This window comes from Physella acuta, unplaced genomic scaffold, assembly GCF_028476545.2.
Source record: "Physella acuta isolate Inbredline_101_S28 unplaced genomic scaffold, ASM2847654v3 ptg001348l, whole genome shotgun sequence".
NCBI classification, from domain to species: Eukaryota; Metazoa; Mollusca; class Gastropoda; family Physidae; genus Physella; species Physella acuta.
In genome coordinates, this window is record NW_026732863.1 from 4,328 (window position 1) to 27,500 (window position 23,173).

At 40.3% G+C, this 23,173-nt stretch overlaps 2 protein-coding genes and 1 long non-coding RNA gene across 3 annotated transcripts in view; 2 read left to right on the top strand and 1 right to left on the bottom strand.

Annotated features, from left to right (window-relative positions):
• Positions 1-1,074: 1,074 nt before the first annotated feature.
• LOC131926908 (uncharacterized) lies at positions 1,075-5,040 on the top strand (the record flags this gene model as incomplete). Its single annotated transcript, XM_059282498.1, is given in 6 exon segments — positions 1,075-1,199; positions 1,337-1,472; positions 2,016-2,132; positions 2,280-2,684; positions 2,999-3,095; positions 3,536-5,040. Coding segments are annotated over 6 exon segments (2,252 nt in total), but the record flags the coding sequence as incomplete, so codon positions are not given.
• A 2,745-nt stretch (positions 5,041-7,785) lies between these two features.
• Positions 7,786-17,054, bottom strand: LOC131926910 (activating signal cointegrator 1 complex subunit 3; the record flags this gene model as incomplete). The annotated part of the gene is made up of 9 exons (XM_059282499.1): positions 7,786-9,023; positions 9,923-10,014; positions 11,446-11,557; positions 12,164-12,287; positions 14,510-14,661; positions 15,363-15,531; positions 15,620-15,675; positions 15,829-15,963; positions 16,914-17,054. Coding segments are annotated over 9 exons (1,299 nt in total), but the record flags the coding sequence as incomplete, so codon positions are not given.
• A 4,249-nt stretch (positions 17,055-21,303) lies between these two features.
• The window catches only part of LOC131926909 (uncharacterized), a 4,263-nt gene continuing 2,393 nt past the window's right edge, over positions 21,304-23,173 (top strand). The window contains exons 1-3 of the long non-coding RNA XR_009383577.1: positions 21,304-21,524; positions 21,658-21,939; positions 22,897-23,065. This is a non-coding gene — a long non-coding RNA (uncharacterized LOC131926909). The remainder of the gene's footprint in view (positions 21,525-21,657; positions 21,940-22,896; positions 23,066-23,173) is intronic.

Here is a 23,173-nt window from a genome sequence, read left to right on the forward strand (position 1 = left end):
TCGACAGTTTTCGTCGTTTTACATCTCAGTACTAGATCATATACGAAGTATAGGGGACTTATTTTAATCGGGCAAAAATTATAAATACAGATTTATCAAAACTTCAGAAAAACTGGACATTGCAATTTTGTCCGCGTGTTTGTGGGTGTGTGTACATGTGTCTGTGAACACGATAACTTGTGTACCGTTTAAGCTAGGTTGATGAAATATATCATTTTCTGTTTTCTGTCAAATTTTAAGTTATTTACTGTGAATGGAAGTAGATCTAGTACTATACGCTATTTTTGATTTCTCAAAAAAAAAAAATAATTAAAAAAAAATAATTAATAAATCACTATCAAGTAACAGCCGTCCCGCCCAGGCCTTGCACTGGCCTCTGTGAAAAACCTATCTGTAAAGGACCGTGACTTGTGTGTTTATTAAGCAGTATATACGCGCAGTTGCCCGGGTGTAGGAAATATATTACTTTTCCAATTAGATTTCTATATTCAAATATGGACGTTTAAGAAAATAACACATAATCCTGAACCTAACTCTAACTCTAATTCTAAACTAAACCCTAACCACAACCAATCACAACCAAAACACAAACGTAACGCAAACACAAAGACAAACAGCAACGCCAACACAAAAGCAAACGCATACACAAACATAAACGGTAACGCAAACACATGAAAAAAAAACACGCAAACGTAATGCAAACATATACGCAAACACAAACCTAAACGCAAATGATAACGCAAATGGAAACAAATTAAAACATTTAAGAACAACGGCTTCTAAACTGTTGTTAATAAAAATAAATAATTAGTAAATAAATAAATGGTCGTGTTTAAAATACCTGTGTTTTATCTACCACCCCACTCTTTATCAAACCATGCTAATTAGATAAAATTTTTTTTCCAACATCAAAACTAACTTTAAAAATGAATTAGAAAGGTAATTGATACAAAGGAATGTAGTTTGTATACTTATTTTTTTTCAAATAAGATTAATCTTATTCTTCACAAATTGAAAAATAATAAAATTGAAATTTAGTTTGAAACATAAAAACGTTGACTAATCTGCTTTCAGGTTCTGTTGTTGTCGACGTTTGTAAAGATTCCGTGAATCTGACACCAGGAACACACTTTTACCTGGCTAGCCCAATGTTCCCCAACTCTAAAGCAGACAACAGAGTCTGTAACTGCAGTCTTCAGGTCATTTAGCTAATTCAATTATTCTGCCTGGTCTTACTTTAAGCATAGATATTTTCTCTGTTGTTGATTTTGGTACCCTCCCTTATAGATAATTCTGTCCGTTTTAATACGATTTCTTTTCTTCATTATTTCTCTAGGGGTCTCCGATAAAAATGACAGCAGTACAAATCTCAGTTCAATCGACCCTCCCATGGCCAGAAGATGACCAGTACAGTTCTGTGTTTGCTGTCTTGTCTGATTCCCGTCAAGTCTGGAGGTCAAGAGATTATACAGGTCACATGACGTTTGTTTTACACTTTAGCTTGCTGTTACAAGCAATAGTTCAAATTTCATTGGCTGTTACATGCATTGATTAGAATTCCAATCCTTATTTCCTTCTCTAGTTGGCCTGTCTTTTGCCAAAGGTTGGCATTTCTGATTTTGTCTGAAAAGAATATCTGTAGAATTTTTCTGATCTTGTCTGGAGAGAATATCTGTAGAGTTTTTTTTTGAAGCAGCTCTTGATGAGTAACTGAACTTTCCCTAAGTTTGTCCTTCAGGTTTCTCCTCCACATATTACATACATTACATTGGAGTAAATTGTACAAATCTAAGTTATCAAGTGGGTCTCTGTATATTTCCATATTTCTTTAGCTGTGGAGTTGTCATCTGTCATAATAATTTATGTCTTTTGCCAGTTGATCTATTGTTAACATATTGATATTTTTGTAACTAATTATAGAAAAACTACTAATTTTTTTATCATTGATTAGCCAAAAATTCATTTTTGAAATTCATCAAGATCCCTGTGTAAAAATGAAGACATATTTGTTACAGACATCTCTCACATTAAATTATTCAATACCAACATGTTTCTTCCCATGGATCCACCACTGTATGTCAGATACTCCAGCTATGGTTTAGAAGACCAGAATGTGTGGATTCACATTGTTGGTAATATACCTAGCAGATTTGTTAAATAAACCTTACATTGTCTTTAATAAAAAATGTTTTTTCATGCTTACTTGAAATCTACATATTATGTAGTTATGTTAATATTTATTAAATTACATTAATTTTTTTCCTATTTATTTTTGCAAGGACAAGGGCAATTACAAATCTCTTGCACATCTTTGCTGTTACCTCCTGATAAAATCCTACCCAAACCTTCAGTGGGGGCCACTACTGAGGCTACACTGAAAACATTTTTACCATCATTAGCTGCTGATCTGACATCAACAAAGGAAGCAATAACCAGGCCAACAGCTGACACAATAACCAGCCCAACAGCTGACACAATAACCAGCCCAAGAGTTGAAGCCACAAACACAACAACAAATGAAGTAATAACAGGACCCTTAACAACAAAGACAATAATTAAAGCAACAACCAGTGCCTTGGAAACAAAGTTGGATCAAAGTACAGAATTTCAAGCAGTTGAATCATCACCAATTGTCAGTAGAACTACAGATTCATCCAAACAAACTGGCACTCAGCAGACAATAGGTAAGTGGAGTGTTAGTAGCAGAATTACTTGTCCAAACAATTAATACATGCATTTAATTTTAGGCAAGTTCACTTTTATTTTGCTTGAAGATTTCCATGATCTCACCTGAAAATCTCAGACATCAAGATAAAAAAATATACATCATGATGACTAATTCCTGCCAGTGGTTCGGTTTATCTCCACGGTTGTTCTATTTTTTATATTTAAGCCAACTACTCCATTTCAACTATTTAGTTAACTTTAATTTAATTTAATGTGTAACGTAAAAAATGTTAGAGATGAAATTATGAATGAACTTGTGAATTATTTGCAGATAAAAACTCAAAGTCTGAGCCTGCAGTTCTGATACTAGCTGGTATCTTGGCTGTTTTAGTCATCATTGCATTATTGGTGGCCTTTATCATTTATAGGTATAGAAATTAACTAGTAGAACAAGTCTATATGTTTTAAGCATTCATATGGTCCAAGATAAAATTAAATGAAAAAAATAATTTTTTAAATAATATTTCTCTTCACATTTATTTAATAAAATTAAAAAAAAAACCCTGAAAATCAAGAGTGGGACTCCGGGTTCAAATCAGTAGAGCTTCCCTGGGTCCATCTAGCTCTGATGGGTACCTAACTCATGTTAGGGAAAGTAAAAGCAGCTGGGTAAAGTGCGAACCACACTATCCGTTTATACTCTGAAGTCATGGAAACAGTGAACTCTACCTCACTTTCCCCATGGACCATCAAACTTGAAAAGGGAATTTTTTCTTTAAATAATGCTTTAAAATTTTAAGTATTTTAATCAGTTCAATGAAATAAAATACTAGATGTACCTCACTCAATGGTCATTTCTTTATTTAAGGAAACGACGTAAATTCACATATAATGGCAAGTCTGGTCTCTATGCCTTGTTCCTCTCCTTATATCACCAACTAAGAGGAAAAAACAATCAAGATGGCGATGGACAGGATTGCACAATTTTCCATGAAAGTTTTGACGGAATCTTTCATCAGACAGAAAATGGCCAACAGGTAACTGTTGATATCAGAACTACAGTACAGGATACAGACATGGACAAAATGTCCAGAGCTGCAGTACAGGATACAGACATGGACAAAATGTCCAGAGCTACAGTACAGGATACAGACATGGACAAAATGTCCAGAGCTACAGTACAGGATACAGACATGGACAAAATGTCCAGAGCTACAGTACAGGAGAAACACATGGACAAAATGTCCAGAGCTACAGTACAGGATACAGACATGGACAAAATGTCCAGAGCTACAGTACAGGAGACAGACATGGACAAAATGTCCAGAGCTACAGTACAGGATACAGACATGGACAAAATGTCCAGAGCTACAGCAGGCCGACAGGATACAGACCTGGAAAAAAGTGAACCAAACAAAAATTGCTCTCTCAATCAGTCAAGACAAATGGCTGGTTCAGAAAAAGTCAATTATACTCTTTTTAATTCTGGCAAAAAACCTTTAAAAAAAAATACTGAAACAAACCAACTTATTATGGAGACCCCAGAAATTTTCAGACCACCAGCAGTAGAGGGAGGCAACTATAAAATAACTGATGAACTACAGCAACCAACTCACGCAAATGTACGCAATAACCAAGTCAGCTCTACACAAGTCAATAACCAAGTCAGCTCTATACATGCCCAAATGGAAACAAAAAAATATTCACATCATAAGAAAAGCAAATACCAACCAAAAAGCAAATTACAAGAAGAGGGAAAACATACAACAGATTTTACTCAACTGAGCATTACACCACTAATCAATGAAGGTTTGATGGAAATGTCTCTTATAAAAGAAAAACACCTCAATTCTCGAGGCCATGATTCAGCTAAAACAAGTTATGATACAGTTCAAAAAGGTCATGATCCAGCTAAAAAAGGTCATCATTCAACTCAAAAAGTTCCTCATGCAGCTTATAGAGGTCATAATTCCACAAATACAGCAAACGATTCAGTTACTGCTGCTCAAATCCATAATAAAAAAAATGATGATCCTGCAAGCAAAGGTTCTGGTCCCAAGTTTGAAGCTCAGGAATACAGTACAACAGTTTCTAAACAAAGAAAAGTTTCAAGACCAGAATTTGTTGCCAGCATTATCCAGTTATCTCTACAAGACATGAAACAAAGAATGGGTGAGCTCTATTCAATGGAAGGTGAACAAGAGAATGTTGACATGATGGTACCTACCAGCCAATGTTGACATGATGGCACCAGCCAGCCAATGTTGACATGATGGTACCAATGTTGACATGATGGTACCTACCAGCCAATGTTGACATGATGGTACCAACCAGCCAATGTTGACATGATGGTACCTACCAGCCAATGTTGACATGATGGTACCAGCCAGCCAATGTTGACATGATGGTACAAGCCAGCCAATGTTGACATGATGGTACCAGCCAGCCAATGTTGACATGATGGTACCAACCAGCCAATGTTGACATGATGGCACCAACCAGCCAATGTTGACATGATGTTACCAACCAGCCAATGTTGACATGATGGTACCTACCAGCCAATGTTGACATGATGGTACCAGCCAGCCAATGTTGACATGATGGTACAAGCCAGCCAATGTTGACATGATGGTACCAGCCAGCCAATGTTGACATGATGGTATCAACCAGCCAATGTTGACATGATGTTACCTACCAGCCAATGTTGACATGATGGTACCAACCAGCCAATGTTGACATGATGGTACCAACCAGCCAATATAGACATGATGGTACCAGCCAGCCAATGTTGACATGATGGTACCAACCAGCCAATGTTGACATGATGGTACCAGCCAGCCAATGTTGACATGATGGTACCAGCCAGCCAATGTTGACATGATGTTACCTACCAGCCAATGTTGACATGATGTTACCTACCAACCAATGTTGACATGATGGTACTAGCCAGCCAATGTTGACATGATGGTACCAGCCAGCCAATGTTGACATGATGGTACCAATGTTGACATGATGTTACCTACCAGCCAATGTTGACATGATGTTACCTACCAACCAATGTTGACATGATGGTACCAGCCAACCAATGTTGACATGATGGTATCAACCAGCCAATGTTGACATGATGGCACCAGCCAGCCAATGTTGACATGATGGCACCAATGTTGACATGATGGTACCAGCCAATGTTGACATGATGGTACCAATGTTGACATGATGGTACTAACCAGCCAATGTTGACATGATGGTATCAACCAGCCAATGTTGACATGATGTTACCTACCAGCCAATGTTCACATGATGGTACCAACCAGCCAATGTTGACATGATGGTACCAACCAGCCAATATAGACATGATGGTACCAGCCAGCCAATGTTGACATGATGGTACCAGCCAGCCAATGTTGACATGATGGTACCAGCCAGCCAATGTTGACATGATGGCACCAACCAGCCAATGTTGACATGATGGTATCAACCAGCCAATGTTGACATGATGGCACCAGCCAGCCAATGTTGACATGATGGTACCAGCCAGCCAATGTTGACATGATGGTACCAGCCAGCCAATGTTGACATGATGGTACCAATGTTGACATGATGGTACCAGCCAGCCAATGTTGACATGATGGTACCAGCCAGCCAATGTTGACATGTTACCTACCAGCCAATGTTGACATGATGGTACCAGCCAGCCAATGTTGACATGATGGTACAAGCCAGCCAATGTTGACATGATGGTACCAGCCAGCCAATGTTGACATGATGGTACCAATGTTGACATGATGTTACCTACCAGCCAATGTTGACATGATGGTACCAGCCAGCCAATGTTGACATGATGGTACCAGCCAGCCAATGTTGACATGATGGTACCAATGTTGACATGATGTTACCTACCAGCCAATGTTGACATGATGTTACCTACCAACCAATGTTGACATGATGGTATCAACCAGCCAATGTTGACATGATGGTACCAGCCAATGTTGACATGATGGTACCAATGTTGACATGATGTTATGAACCAGCCAATGTTGACATGATGTTACCTACCAGCCAATGTTGACATGATGTTACCTACCAGCCAATGTTGACATGATGGTACCAGCCAACCAATGTTGACATGATGGCACCAACCAGCCAATGTTGACATGATGGTATCAACCAGCCAATGTTGACATGATGGTACCAGCCAGCCAATGTTGACATGATGGTACCAGCCAGCCAATGTTGACATGATGGTACCAGCCAGCCAATGTTGACATGATGGTACCAGCCAGCCAATGTTGACATGATGGTACCAATGTTGACATGATGTTACCTACCAGCCAATGTTGACATGATGTTACCTACCAACCAATGTTGACATGATGGTATCAACCAGCCAATGTTGACATGATGGTACCAGCCAATGTTGACATGATGGTACCAATGTTGACATGATGTTATGAACCAGCCAATGTTGACATGATGTTACCTACCAGCCAATGTTGACATGATGGTACCAGCCAACCAATGTTGACATGATGGTATCAACCAGCCAATGTTGACATGATGGCACCAGCCAGCCAATGTTGACATGATGGCACCAACCAGCCAATGTTGACATGATGGTATCAACCAGCCAATGTTGACATGATGGCACCAGCCAGCCAATGTTGACATGATGGCACCAACCAGCCAATGTTGACATGATGGTACCAATGTTGACATGTTATGAACCAGCCAATGTTGACATGATGGTACCAGCCAACCAATGCTGACATGATGGTACCAGCCAGCCAATGTTGACATGATGGCACCAACCAACCAATGTTGACATGATGGTACCAATGTTGACATGTTATGAACCAGCCAATGTTGACATGATGGCACCAGCCAATGTTGACATGATGGTACCAGCCAATGTTGACATGATGGTACCAATGTTGACATGATGTTATGAACCAGCCAATGTTGACATGATGGTACCAACCAGCCGATGTTGACATGATGGTACCAACCAGCCAATGTTGACATGATGGTACCAGCCAACCAATGTTGACATGATGGTACCAGCCAATGTTGACACATTGTCAACAATGATAACAAATAACAATCAATGATGTCTAAAATTGTTTTTTGAATTTTATTAATTTTGAAAAACAAAGCATGAGATCAACTATTCATTCTTAAAATTTTATTTGAACATAGAACTTGTCCACCTGCTACAACAACTTCAAGACTTAAGAAAAGTAAATTACATTCATTATTTTATGTGACAAATGGAAAAATGATCTTAATTTAATGCAAAGGATCAGTAACATTTCTATAAATCAAGTTTATCTGTTAGTAACATTTCTATAAATCAAGTTTATCTGTAACGACTAGAAAAAAAATGATCACAATAAGTTAAAATAATATGAAGCATAATTTTATTTTTATACTGCTGAAACTTTTTTCAACCTAATGTAACAGCATTGTTTGTATATAAATTAACTTACTGTTGAAGTTACCATATATACAAATGTTTCTTAATACTGTAATAAAAAATATAGGCCCTAATGAAGTTTTTTTTCCAAATTCTGTTTAACCAATGAAACATTTTTTTATAAGCAACAACTTCAGTTGCGAGCATAAAGACATTTCAGCTTTTAACAAATGAAAATGAAACATTTGGAGTTTGCTCACAACAATATTGAAAAGGTGAAATTAAGGATTCCATATTTAAACTTCTTTCATTTGAATGACACCAGACAGGTTTCATTACAATTATCATTAAAATTTATTTAAAACAAGCATAAGACTAATTACAAAACAATTTTTAGTGTAGTTACTATCATTCATAAGGATCATAATTTAAACTATATGGGAGAAAACTCCCCAGAAGAGTAAGATTTGGATAGTGACCAATTGTCATCATCAGACCAGTCACATTACCAGTGGTCACCATCAGACCAGTCACATGACCAGTGGTCACCATCAGACCAGTCACATGACCAGTGGTCACCATGAGACCAGTCACATGACCAGTGGTCACCATCAGACCAGTCACATTACCACTTGTTATCATCAGCAATGACTTGCAGCTCAGAATTGTCCTGAGTTTCTACACTGGGTTCTATGATGTCCAGACAAATGTCATACTGTTGGTCCAGTCCCAGGTAGGCGTCACTCATCAAATACAGGGTGTAAATGACACGGCCTTGTCTCTCTGGTGTGTAGAAAGCCATCTGTGTGCTGGTGCGACCTCTGACCCATGGGACACGCTTTAGGGCAATGACCTCCCTGCTCTCAATGTTTCCTATAACAAGCATCCAACCTTCATCTTTTGGCTTGGGGAAACTCAAACTGTGGGCCTTGCTGTCAGTTTTCTAATTGAGAGGAAAATTTACATCAGTTGAAAATCACAGCAATAATAAATAATTCTCATAACAAAAAACTGCTCACAAAAATAAGAGTCACCACAAATAAGTCAACCACAACATGTTGATATCCACTAAAATAAAAGAATTCTCTCAAAACTTCCACTGCATTATTTAATAATTTTATTGAAACTTTCTTAGAACAAGACATAATTTTAATAATTCTCTTAGACGATGCTCTAATACACTATTTCAATACATACTAATTCCATATCATGTTATCTGTAAGAGCACCACACAATTTTCATTATTTTATTTACAAAGTGATATGCACATTCTGGAAATGTTTGTCATAAGATGTTAAACTAAATGAGAAAAGAACGTGTTAAAAAAACACTGTTTTAAAAGAATAAAACGAAAATGAGTATGTTTTATATTAATGACTTTTGTTCAAATTAAACAATAAATTAATGCAGAATACTATATTAAAATAATTTCTTATGTATCAAAGGATAAGGTAAGAAGAAGGACATTTTCTGTAGGTGTCCACTTTGTAATAGCCAAACTAAATTAGCTTTAAGGCCACATTGGGCCTTTTTTCTTTTCATACCTTTCTTACTGCACATCTTCTGATCTCATTCAAAATGTTACAGAGAGTTTTCAATGCCAACACAGCCACATACATTCATATCCTTTACTGCAGGATGATACCCCTATAACAACACAGCCACATACATTCATATCCTTTAACTGCAGGATGATACCCCTATAAGACTTACATACAACTGTTAAACAACCCTACAAGGTTATTTAATTTTACTGTTAACTTGCGCTGAACAGCTGACCATGTATTCACATAATATACATGCCCTAGTTAATGACATTTTAAAAATCAAAGAATCATGCACCTTAATTTTGTTAATTCTTTTCAAAGATATATTTAGCACATATTCTTGGTCTGCATGGACTTTCAACCAATCAGAATTGGGTCTTCTTCCATCTGAAAAGGTAGTGTATACAAAGGTTTAATTCAATCCTGTATGTTGTTTTATATAATTTGATCTGGCATAATGGTATATGCAATTCCAAATGGAAAATAATTTTTGTCTTTAAAACCAAAGTAGGTGATGTCTGTCACACTTTCCTTAAAACCAATTAATCTGGGCAAAATGCAGTATGAAGGAGTGGAAAATTGACCTCTTTGACAGCTCAATTTTACCTGTTAAAGGGACATGACTGCATCAAGAATTTAAACTTTTAATTTACTCCGTTTTTGACTACACACAAAAATAAACTAAGAAAACCTTAGATTAAAGAAAAATTCGATTAAAATATATACTTAATGAAATAAAAAAAAAAATAGTAATGTGAATTGTTTAGGGTGGTGTAGAGTGATGCTTTTTACAATAGTTTTTAATTCAATAAACTCCTGCTATCTAGAACATTAATAACTACACTAGAATTTATTTTTATAGCAAATAGCATACACCGCTATCTAGTTGTTTTATTTTCTACTTATCAACAATTCCAAATTTTGTGAATTCGACGCTACCCCACCATGCCTCCCCCACCCCAACCCACCCAATGAAAGCAGCCGTTTACAGACGACAACGCAAATATCAAGCAGAACTTATTATCTTCCCTTAGTTTCAAATTGTTTAAAAACTAAATTATCTGCCCTTAATAGCCGTCACTTATTCGAGCCGAACTGGCTCTACTATTGTAAACATTCGGGGTGAACCACAGCTCACCTGACAGGTGCGGATGAGGGTGGTAGCTAAGCTGCGTGGTGTCTTCTATGGTCCCCATGAAGAGAATTATATATATACAAGCGGACCCGCGAAGTAATATATGCCACTAATTAGTTTTTTTATTTTCTTCTTTTCAGTAATTTTTAGTAATTCATAATTTGTGAATTCGACAGTACCGATGCTGCCACTGAAAATATTTGCTTTAAAACACTATCAGTAGGTCGTTAAGGATGATAACTCCTCCCTCCTCTTAGTTACTTCCCTTAAGTTTAAAATAATTTCAAACTTAATTATCTGCCCCTAATAGCCGTCACTAAACCCGGCTCTACGATTGTAAACATTTAGCGTGAACCACAGTTCACCAGACCATGTGGGGGTGGACGTGGTAGGGATATGCCTAGAGAGGAAGAGAGGGGGCTGCTAGGCACGCTTACAGCTTTCTGTTTTCTATAGTCCCCATGAAGAGAATTATATATATATATATATAAATAAATATATATAGGGCCTATATATATATATATATATATATATATATATATCTGGTATAAAGCTATATGTGCTATTTGTGTTGTGATTGATAGGACAATGTAAAATTGCTTTTCCTGATAGCTGACAACCAGTGCCAAGCAGTGAAAAATGAAAACAGATTTTTCAGTGCTACAGTAGTTGTTGAAACTGACCTTTGTATGAGAGGTTGACTGGTCTAGACAGAGCCGTTTGCTCTCCCTCCAGCCAGCCCTTTATCTCTATGGAGACTTCAATGAGAGGAAGACGTACCAGCACTTCAAACAGCTGAGGACATAGCAAGTTAGGCTCAATACAAATGGTTGCTGCAGTAATTTATGAAAATAGTAATACAAGGGTAGTGTTAGTTTGTGTCCTCAAAAATTCAAAATAATGTCAGTGTTTGTCATTTTGTCTAGCCTTTTACCACACTGTTCTATGCTGATGAAGACCTTGGGTCAAAACATCCATTGTGCCTGTTGTTGTCTTGAATTGTCTAAGGCCATGATCATTATAGTCACCATGGAATAATATTTTCTAATAAAAATGTTGATCACACAACAGGTCAATTGTATTTTTCTCTTACTGAAATGTAATTAACTATCTTGGTCAATATGTCGTGTGTCTTGTATGATAGAAATGTAATTAGCTATCTAGGTCAATATGTAGTGTGTCTTGTATGATAGAAATGCAATTAACTATCTAGGTCAATATGTAGTGTGTCTTGTATGATAGAAATGTAATTAACTATCTAGGTCAATATGTAGTGTGTCTTGTATGATAGAAATGTAATTAACTATCTAGGTCAATATGTCATGTGTCTTGTATGATAGAAATGTAATTAACTATCTAGGTCAATTGGAGTGTCTTGTATGATAGAAATGTAAATCCAACCTGGTCAACTTGTGTCTTGTTCATCTCACCACCTAGCATAGAAGCTAGAACCTCTTTCTGACCATCACAGTAGTCAATGAGTTCAGGCAAACAGTCAATCAACTTCTTCTCATTTGTTGAGTTTCTATGATAGAGAAAAGTATCTAGTCAAATGAGAGACCACAGACATACCAACAGTTTTTTAAGAGACCACAAATATACCAGCAGTTTTATAAGAGACCACAAATATACCAACAGTTTTATAAGAGACCACAAATATACCAACAGTTTTATAAGGGACCACAAACATACCAACAGTTTTATAAGGGACCACAGACATACCAACAGTTCTATAAGGGACCACAGACATACCAACAGTTTTATAAGGGACCACAAACATACCAACAGTTCTATAAGGGACCACAGACATACCAACAGTTTTATAAGGGACCACAAACATACCAACAGTTCTATAAGGGACCACAGACATACCAACAGTTTTATAAGGGACCACAAACATACCAACAGTTTTATAAGAGACCACAAATATACCAACAGTTTTATAAGGGACCACAAACATACCAACAGTTTTATAAGGGACCACAAACATACCAACAGTTTTATAAGGGACCACAAACATACCAACAGTTCTATAAGGGACCACAAACATACCAACAGTTCTATAAGGGACCACAGACATACCAACAGTTTTATAAGGGACCACAAACATACCAACAGTTCTATAAGGGACCACAGACATACCAACAGTTTTATAAGGGACCACAAACATACCAACAGTTCTATTAGAGACCACCTGAAGCAATAGATGTGATCTCTTACCTGAAGCAATAGATCTCTTACCTGAAGCAATAGATGTGATCTCTTACCTGAAGCAATAGATGTCTTACCTGAAGCAATAGATGTCTTACCTGAAGCAATAGATCTCTTACCTGAAGCAATAGATGTGATCTCTTACCTGAAGCAATAGATGTGATCTCTTACCTGAAGCAATAGATGTCTTACCTGAAGCAATAGATGTGATCTCTTACCTGAAGCAATAGATGTGATCTCTTACCTGAAGCAATAGATGTCTTACCTGAAGCAATAGATGTGATCTCTTACCTGAAGCAATAGATGTGATCTCTTACCTGAAGCAATAGATGTGATCTCTTACCTGAAGCAATAGATGTGATCTCTTACCTGAAGCAATAGATCTCTTACCTGAAGCAACAGATGTGATCTCTTACCTGAAGCAATAGGTGTGATCTCTTACCTGAAGCAATAGATGTGATCTCTTACCTGAAGCAATAGATCTCTTACCTGAAGCAACAGATGTGATCTCTTACCTGAAGCAATAGATGTGATCTCTTACCTGAAGCAATAGATCTCTTACCTGAAGCAACAGATGTGATCTCTTACCTGAAGCAATAGGTGTGATCTCTTACCTGAAGCAATAGATGTGATCTCTTACCTGAAGCAATAGATGTGATCTCTTACCTGAAGCAATAGATGTCTTACCTGAAGCAATAGATGTGATCTCTTACCTGAAGCAATAGATGTGATCTCTTACCTGAAGCAATAGATCTCTTACCTGAAGCAATAGATGTGATCTCTTACCTGAAGCAATAGATCTCTTACCTGAAGCAATAGATGTGATCTCTTACCTGAAGCAATAGATGTCTTACCTGAAGCAATAGATGTGATCTCTTACCTGAAGCAATAGATGTGATCTCTTACCTGAAGCAATAGATGTCTTACCTGAAGCAATAGATGTGATCTCTTACCTGAAGCAATAGATGTGATCTCTTACCTGAAGCAATAGATGTGATCTCTTACCTGAAGCAATAGATGTGATCTCTTACCTGAAGCAATAGATGTGATCTCTTACCTGAAGCAATAGATGTGATCTCTTACCTGAAGCAATAGATGTGATCTCTTACCTGAAGCAATAGATGTGATCTCTTACCTGAAGCAATAGATCTCTTACCTGAAGCAATAGATGTGATCTCTTACCTGAAGCAATAGATGTCTTACCTGAAGCAATAGATGTGATCTCTTACCTGAAGCAATAGATGTGATCTCTTACCTGAAGCAATAGATGTGATCTCTTACCTGAAGCAATAGATGTGATCTCTTACCTGAAGCAATAGATCTCTTACCTGAAGCAATAGATGTGATCTCTTACCTGAAGCAATAGATCTCTTAGCTGAAGCAATAGATGTGATCTCTTACCTGAAGCAATAGATCTCTTACCTGAAGCAATAGATGTCTTACCTGAAGCAATAGATGTGATCTCTTACCTGAAGCAATAGATCTCTTACCTGAAGCAATAGATGTGATCTCTTACCTGAAGCAATGATGTCTTACCTGAAGCAATAGATGTGATATGGCTGGACATGAGGTAGGGTCAGCAGGTTACAGTCATGCCACCAGCGCCCCTGTACAAGCATCTGAAGGAGGATGATGACATTGAGTGAAGTGACCAGCCAGCCTTGGTCAGCTGACACGTCCAGCATAGCCTGAAACATTATACAACAGTTTACACGTCCAGCATAGCCTGAAACATTATACAACAGTTTACAGTTAGTTCTTGTAGAATTAGCTCTTTGACCCTCCTGAAACATTATACAACAGTTTACAGTTAGTTCTTGTAGAAATAGCTCTTTGACCCTCCTGAAACATTATACAACAGTTTACAGTTAGTTCTTGTAGAAATAGCTCTTTGACCCTCCTGGAACATAGGCTGCTGACAAGAGCTTTCCAGGCATCTCTGTCCTGGGCTAGTCTCTCTGTCCCCGGGTGTATCCAATCTTCTTGGTGTCTTCTTCCAGGTCACGTCTCCAGGTCTTTCTTGGTTGGCCTCTTTTCTAGCCACAATGTTATAGGGGTGCTGCTTGATGCATTGACTAAAAGAACTTTTCCGTTTGTGGATGTTGAGCCCCAGGCATGTAGAAGAATTAGCAACACTGATGGTTTTATATTGCTGTTGTGTGTGAGAAAGAAGGGCCAGGTCATCCAGCTGGCTCCACAGTGTCCACTGTATACCATTTGGCTTTTTCTCTGGTGACATCTTTTTAATCCAGTTATAAACAAGCAGGAACAAGAATGGTGAAGGGAGGCAACCTTGTCTTACTCTGTACCGGCAGGGCCTCTGTAGGTTTTTCTTGTATAGGAAATAAAAGAGAAGCAAACAACACAGAGACAGTTAGCCTGGTCTTACCTGCAGAACTCGAAGAGCCTGGTCCAGTACAGACTTGGTGTCCGTGTGGTAGTCTGATGAGGGCAGGGGCAGGTGGGACAGGTAGGCCTGCAGCAGCAGATTGGTTTTTGTGTGAGCTGAGTCCAGCGAGGCTTTGTTTACCTCCAGTGGTACCTGCCCAGCCAGATCTCTGAAAGGCAATCAACAATGGCAATGAACGTCTCCCTGCCGGTAGTGTCAACTTGTAGAGACTTTTCTATAAGAAAGATTTGACTGACCCGTTGATCTGATCCTCGTTATGTCTGACGGGCAACTCGGCATACTCCGCGGCATTCTGCTCACAGAAAACAATGGGAGTTTACTCGGGTAGGGGGAGAGAAAAGACTAGAAGAAACATAAATGGGAGACAACTAGGATTATATTGTATTCAAGTAACTGTTGTCTAACCCAATATTTGAACGACGCAGATTGATCGACAGCCACTTACAGACAAGATATCCAGTAGTTCCGGTATGCTACAATCTGATTTCATGGCGTCACGAAACATGCGCACAGTGTTGTTTTTCAAGTAGTAGTACGAGGCGATGCGCCCCAGTGTCTGAGGGATGATCGTCCGGTTATCCTGTTCATAAAATTGTACTTTGTTAGACAATGCTGTCATGCCAGAACTTTGTTATCAATTCAGCTCAACACCCCCCCCCCCCCCCACCGCATGAAACAATGGTGGTCACTTGACCACTCACCTCACACGATGGTGGTCACTTGACCTCACACGATGGTTGTCACTTGACCACTTACCTCACACGATGGTGGTCACGACCTCACACGATGCTGGTCACTTGACCACTTACCTCACACGATGGTGGTCACGACCTCACACGATGCTGGTCACTTGACCACTTACCTCACACGATGGTGGTCACTTGACCACTTACCTCACACGATGGTGGTCACTTGACCACTTACCTCACACGATGGTTGTCACTTGACCACTTACCTCACACGATGGTGGTCACGACCTCACACGATGCTGGTCACTTGACCACTTACCTCACACGATGGTGGTCACTTGACCACTTACCTCACACGATGGTGGTCACGACCTCACACGATGCTGGTCACTTGACCACTTACCTCACACGATGGTGGTCACTTGACCACTTACCTCACACGATGGTGGTCACTTGACCACTTACCTCACACGATGGTGGTCACTTGACCACTTACCTCACACGATGGTGGTCACTTGACCACTTACCTCACACGATGGTGGTCACGACCTCACACGATGGTTGTCACTGGACCACTTACCTCACACGATGGTGGTCACTTGACCACTTACCTCACACGATGGTGGTCACGACCTCACACGATGCTGGTCACTTGACCACTTACCTCACACGATGGTGGTCACTTGACCACTTACCTCACACGATGGTGGTCACTTGACCACTTACCTCACACGATGGTGGTCACGACCTCACACGATGGTTGTCACTGGACCACTTACCTCACACGATGGTGGTCACTTGACCACTTACCTCACACGATGGTTGTCACTTGACCACTTACCTCAGCTATCTCCAGACAGTAGGAGCTCTCTAGTTCCATGAGCGACTTGCCCACAAGACTAGACAGATATTTGTTGATGGTTGAGTGCTCTACGTCGTCCAGGTTATAAAAACTACAAGAAAAACAAGAAGCGTTGTGTGGTTAGATGGGGTTTGTGTGTGGGGTAAGATGGGGTTGGTGTGTGGGGTAAGATGGGGTTGGTGTGTGGGGTTAGATGGAGTTGGTGTGTGGGGTAAGATGGGGTTTGTGTGTGTGGTAAGATGGGGTTGGTGTGTGGGGTAAGATGGGGTTGGTGTGTGGGGTTAGATGGGGTTGGTGTGTGGGGTAAGATGGGGTTGGTGTGTGGGGTAAGATGGGGTTGGTGTGTGGGGTTAGATGGGGTTGGTGTGTGGGGTAAGATGGGGTTGGTGTGTGGGGTTAGATGGGGTTGGTGTGTGTGGGGTTAGATGGGGTTGGTGTGTGGGGTTAGATGGGGTTGGTGTGTGGGGTTAGATGGGGTTGGTGTGTGGGGTTAGATTGGGTTGGTGTGTGGGGTTAGATTGGGTTGGTGTGGGGTAAGATGGGGTTGGTGTGTGGGGTAAGATGGGGTTGGTGTGTGGGGTTAGATGGAGTTGGTGTGTGGGGTAAGATGGGGTTGGTGTGTGGGGTTAGATGGGGTTGGTGTGTGGGGTTAGATGGGGTTGGTGTGTGGGGTAAGATGGGGTTGGTGTGTGGGGTAAGATGGAGTTGGTGTGTGGGGTTAGATGGAGTTGGTGTGTGGGGTAAGATGGGGTTGGTGTGTGGGGTTAGATGGGGTTGGTGTGTGGGGTTAGATGGGGTTGGTGTGTGGGGTAAGATGGGGTTGGTGTGTGGGGTAAGATGGAGTTGGTGTGTGGGGTAAGATGGAGTTGGTGTGTGGGGTAAGATGGGGTTGGTGTGTCAGGTTAGATGGGGTTGGTGTGTGTGGGGTTAGATGGAGTTGGTGTGTGGGGTAAGATGGAGTTGGTGTGTGGGGTAAGATGGGGTTGGTGTGTCAGGTTAGATGGGGTTGGTGTGTGTGGGGTTAGATGGAGTTGGTGTGTGGGGTTAGATGGGGTTTGTGTGTGGGGTTAGATGGGGTTGGTGTGTGGGGTAAGATGGGGTTGGTGTGTGGGGTAAGATGGAGTTGGTGTGTGGGGTAAGATGGAGTTGGTGTGTGGGGTAAGATGGGGTTGGTGTGTCAGGTTAGATGGGGTTGGTGTGTGTGGGGTTAGATGGAGTTGGTGTGTGGGGTAAGATGGAGTTGGTGTGTGGGGTAAGATGGGGTTGGTGTGTCAGGTTAGATGGGGTTGGTGTGTGTGGGGTTAGATGGAGTTGGTGTGTGGGGTTAGATGGGGTTTGTGTGTGGGGTAAGATGGAGTTGGTGTGTGGGGTTAGATGGGATTTGTGTGTGGGGTAAGATGGGGTTGGTGTGTGTGGGGTTAGATGGAGTTGGTGTGTGGGGTAAGATGGGGTTGGTGTGTGGGGTTAGATGGGGTTGGTGTGTGGGGTTAGATGGGGTTGGTGTGTGGGGTAAGATGGGGTTGGTGTGTGGGGTAAGATGGAGTTGGTGTGTGGGGTTAGATGGAGTTGGTGTGTGGGGTAAGATGGGGTTGGTGTGTGGGGTTAGATGGGGTTGGTGTGTGGGGTTAGATGGGGTTGGTGTGTGGGGTAAGATGGGGTTGGTGTGTGGGGTAAGATGGAGTTGGTGTGTGGGGTAAGATGGAGTTGGTGTGTGGGGTAAGATGGGGTTGGTGTGTCAGGTTAGATGGGGTTGGTGTGTGTGGGGTTAGATGGAGTTGGTGTGTGGGGTAAGATGGAGTTGGTGTGTGGGGTAAGATGGGGTTGGTGTGTCAGGTTAGATGGGGTTGGTGTGTGTGGGGTTAGATGGAGTTGGTGTGTGGGGTTAGATGGGGTTTGTGTGTGGGGTAAGATGGAGTTGGTGTGTGGGGTTAGATGGGATTTGTGTGTGGGGTAAGATGGGGTTGGTGTGTGTGGGGTTAGATGGAGTTGGTGTGTGTGGTGAGATGGGGTTTGTGTGTGGTTTGAGATGGGGTTGGTGTGTGGGGTAAGATGGGGTTGGTGTGTGGGGTAAGATGGAGTTGGTGTGTCAGGTTAGATGGGGTATGTGTGGGGTAAGATGGGGTTGGTGTGGGGTAAGATGGGGTTGGTGTGTGGGGTAAGATGGAGTCGGTGTGTGTGGGGTTAGATGGGGTTGGTGTGGGGTTAGATGGAGTTGGTGTGTGGGGTAAGATGGGGTTTGTGTGTGGGTTAAGATGGGTTAGTGTTTGTTAGTATGTTAGCCTCTAGGCTAGAGGTATGTGTGGTAGCCTCTAGGCTAGAGGTATGTGTGGTAGTCTCTAGGCTAGAGGTTTGTGTGGTAGCCTCTAGGCTAGAGGTATGTGTGGTAGTCTCTAGGCTAGAGGTATGTGTGGTAGCCTCTAGGCTAGTGGTATGTGTGGTAGCCTCTAGGGTATGGTATGTATGGTAGTCTCTAGGCTAGTGGTATGTGTGGTAGCCTCTAGGGTATGGTATGTGTGGTAGACTCTTGGCTAGTGGTATGTGTGGTTGCCTCTAGGCTAGTGGTATGTGAGGTAGCCTCTAGGGTATGGTATGTGTGGTAGTCTCTAGGCTAGAGGTATGTGTGGTAGTCTCTAGGCTAGAGGTATGTGTGGTTGCCTCTAGGCTAGTGGTATGTGTGGTAGTCTCTAGGCTAGAGGCATGTGTGGTAGCCTCTAGGCTAGAGGTATGTGTGGTAGCCTCTAGGCTAGAGGTATGTGTGACTGTAAATGAACATCTGGGAAAAATTTCTGACCTCTAAATTTTTGTTTCGTTTAAAGAGAATGGAAGTGAGCGGCGCGCTTGATTATGGTAAGTGTCTACACTTACAATGATAGCCATCAGTGCATGATAACAACGCTGGTCTATATAGACTCACTTGGGCGTGGCTAATTGCAATGTCACGATTTTAAATTAAACTATTTTCGTTTATTTTGTAATGTTGCTTTGTAGATTTTAAAATAACAAGAAGAAAATGCTAATAATACACTATGTATGTATGTATGTATGTATGTATGTATGTATGTATGTATGTATGTATGTATGTATGTATGTATGTATGTATGTTTGCATGTATGTATGTATGCATGTATGTATGTATGTTATATGTATGTATGTTATATGTATGTATGTTATATGTATGTATGTATGTATGTATGTATGTATGTATGTATGTATGTATGTATGTATGTATGTATGTATGTATGTATGTATGTATGTATGTATGTATGTATGTATGTATGTATGTATGTATCTATCTATCTATCTATCTATCTATCTATCTATCTATCTATCTATCTATCTATCTATCTATCTATCTATCTATCTATCTATCAATTTTAGGCACAAAGAGATGTATTAAGGGGGTAGGCTCCGGTAAAAAAAAACTTTTTAAATACTCGTTAGAAAACAGTTATTTCTTTACAGCTTTTCCGCATATGCAATTCCACTAAAATAAATGGTGGAAAAATCTTGGTAACTATGACAACGGCGGCCATCTTAAAAAATTAACCGCTCCGTAGGATTTCCACCATTCATAAAATATTATATTTTAAGCCAAAAAAACAATGAATTCATAATATTCTTCCATATTTTGGGGTACTCAGCTACAGGGGCGTAGCGAGGGGGAGGGGGGGCGGGGGTGCGGACCGCACCAGGTGACACCATTTAGGGGGTTGACACCAAGGCAAAAAATAGCAAAATATATAGAGAAAAACTTGAGGGGGGGGGTGTGCAAATCGAAAACTTGAAGGGGGGTGCAAATCGAAAACTTGAAAGTTTGTCTCTGGGAAGGGTCGCTACGCCTCTGGGGGGGGGGGGGGGGGGGGTGACACCATTACGTGCCGCACCGGGTAACACCCGACCTCGCTACGCCACTGCTCAGCTAAACATTTTAAGTGCATATCTTCAAACTAATATTTTATGAATTTTCAAATTGTGGGTCCATTAAAAACACTAGTTTCAATGCCCCAAAATACCCCAAAATTAAGTGTTTTGAACGGACACAAGTTTAGAAAATTCATAACAAATTATTTTTTCAAGATGGCCGCCGTTGTCATAGTAAGCAAGATTTTCTACAATTTTTTTAGTGGAAATGCATATGCGGATGTATCTTAATAAAGCTGTAAAGAAATAAGTGTTTTCTAACGAGTATTAAAAATGTTGTTTTTTTTTAACCGGAGCCTCCCCCCCCCCCCCCCCCTTAACAATGAATGAAGATTACAATGCAAGTTATTAGACCAAATTTGTAAGTGGTGTGAAGTGAACTACGTTAAATGGGGGTGTGGGGGAGATAGCTGTGAGAGCGGTTAAGGGCGCAGTGACATGGAAACTGATATCTTAGTTTTCCCATAGGATTTTGTTTTCTCCAGATTGTCCAGACTGTTGAGCAGCTGTGTCTACTCCGATGTAAAAGATGAGTCGGCCACACGGTTTACCAGGAAGTTCTTTACACATGACCGAGAGGGTCAAGTGTCAGACGATTGTTGCTCACACGATCTGTTGTGTGACCCCCACATAGCTGGCTTGTTGGCTTTATGGAGAAACTCTACTAGAGTAAGTTTATGTTTGCGTTTATATTTATATGTATTTACATAAAGAACAAATATTAAATAATCTATTGTACAGACTTTTTAACAATGAAAATAAAATGATTTCTATGATTCTATGATTCGCTTTTTTAATTAAGTGACAAGCCAGGATTAAAATTTTAGTGAGGTCGTCTGTCGAAACACGGTTGTAAAAACATGTAAGCCGAGATTCATCACTGAAAACACGTCAGTAAAGACACTACTTGTGAGACACATCAGTAAAAACATGTCAATAAATACACACCAACGAAGACACGCCAGTAAAGACACGCCAGTAAAGACAAGTCAGTTAAGCAACGTCTGGTGAGATAGGAAAGTGACAGAGATGGCAGAAACCGTCTTTGTTACATTTCTCTTCATGGAGCTGTTTAACCCTAACGGTAACACCACTATATCCTGGCGGTTAGTGGGGAGGGGGGGGGGCACATTTTTGATGTCCAAAGGGGCAGATGGTGAGGACAAGAGGGTCCTGGAAAAAACGCATGTAGAGAAGGGGGAGGCCCGAGTTAAGTTTATAATTTTTCAGCTAAACAGAAAACGACTACTAACCGAAAGTCTTGAGTTTGAATACGGGTTTAAATACGTAGGGCGTCCCTGAGTCCACGCAGCTCTGATAAGTACCTAGCTGATGTTCTGAAAAGTAAAGGCGTCTGGGAATAGTGCTGAATTTACTATCCCTTCTTATGCTGCGATCAAAGAAACAGGAGAACTCTACTTCACTTGCCCCATGGACCGTCAGGTTCGAAAGGGAACATGACTTACTATACTTACATTTTCAGCTTGGTTTTAGTTCATAAAACTATTTTTAAACTTCAGTATCAAGTTAAATTTTATTTTAGTCTAATAGTTATAATCAAATCTTACTCAATAAGTCTCAGTCCCACTAACAGAGCAACATTTATATCCCAGTCTCACTAACAAAGCAACAATTACATCCCAGTCCCACTAACAGCAACATTTATATCCCAGTCCCACTAACAGCAACATTTATATCCCAGTCCCACTAACAGAGCAACATTTACATCCCAGTCCCACTAACAGAGCAACATTTATATCCCAGTCCCACTAACAGAGCAACATTTACATCCCAGTCCCACTAACAGAGCAACATTTATATCCCAGTCCCACTAACAGAGCAACATTTACATCCCAGTCCCACTAACAGAGCAACATTTACATCCCAGTCCCACTAACAGAGCAACATTTATATCCCAGTCCCACGAACAGAGCAACATTTACATCCCAGTCCCACTAACAGAGCAACATTTACATCCCAGTCCCACTAACAGAGCAACATTTACATCCCAGTCCCACTAACAGAGCATCATTTCTGACAGGTAACTGGAGTCTTCATCACCAAGCAGCCTGTGACAATACCACAAAAAGCTATTCTGCAAATGACTTTGTCATTATAACCAGGACTAGTGAACATTCTTCTCCAGCAAGCACAGGCTGTGAATGTGAATTAATGACCACAGGGAACCTCACTATCTACAGCAACATACGGTAGCAATATCCAAATCAGTGTATCATGTAAAGATGGTTTATGTGTTAATGTGTGAAAATATGATTAAATAAATAAATAAATAAATAAATAAATAAATAAATAAATAA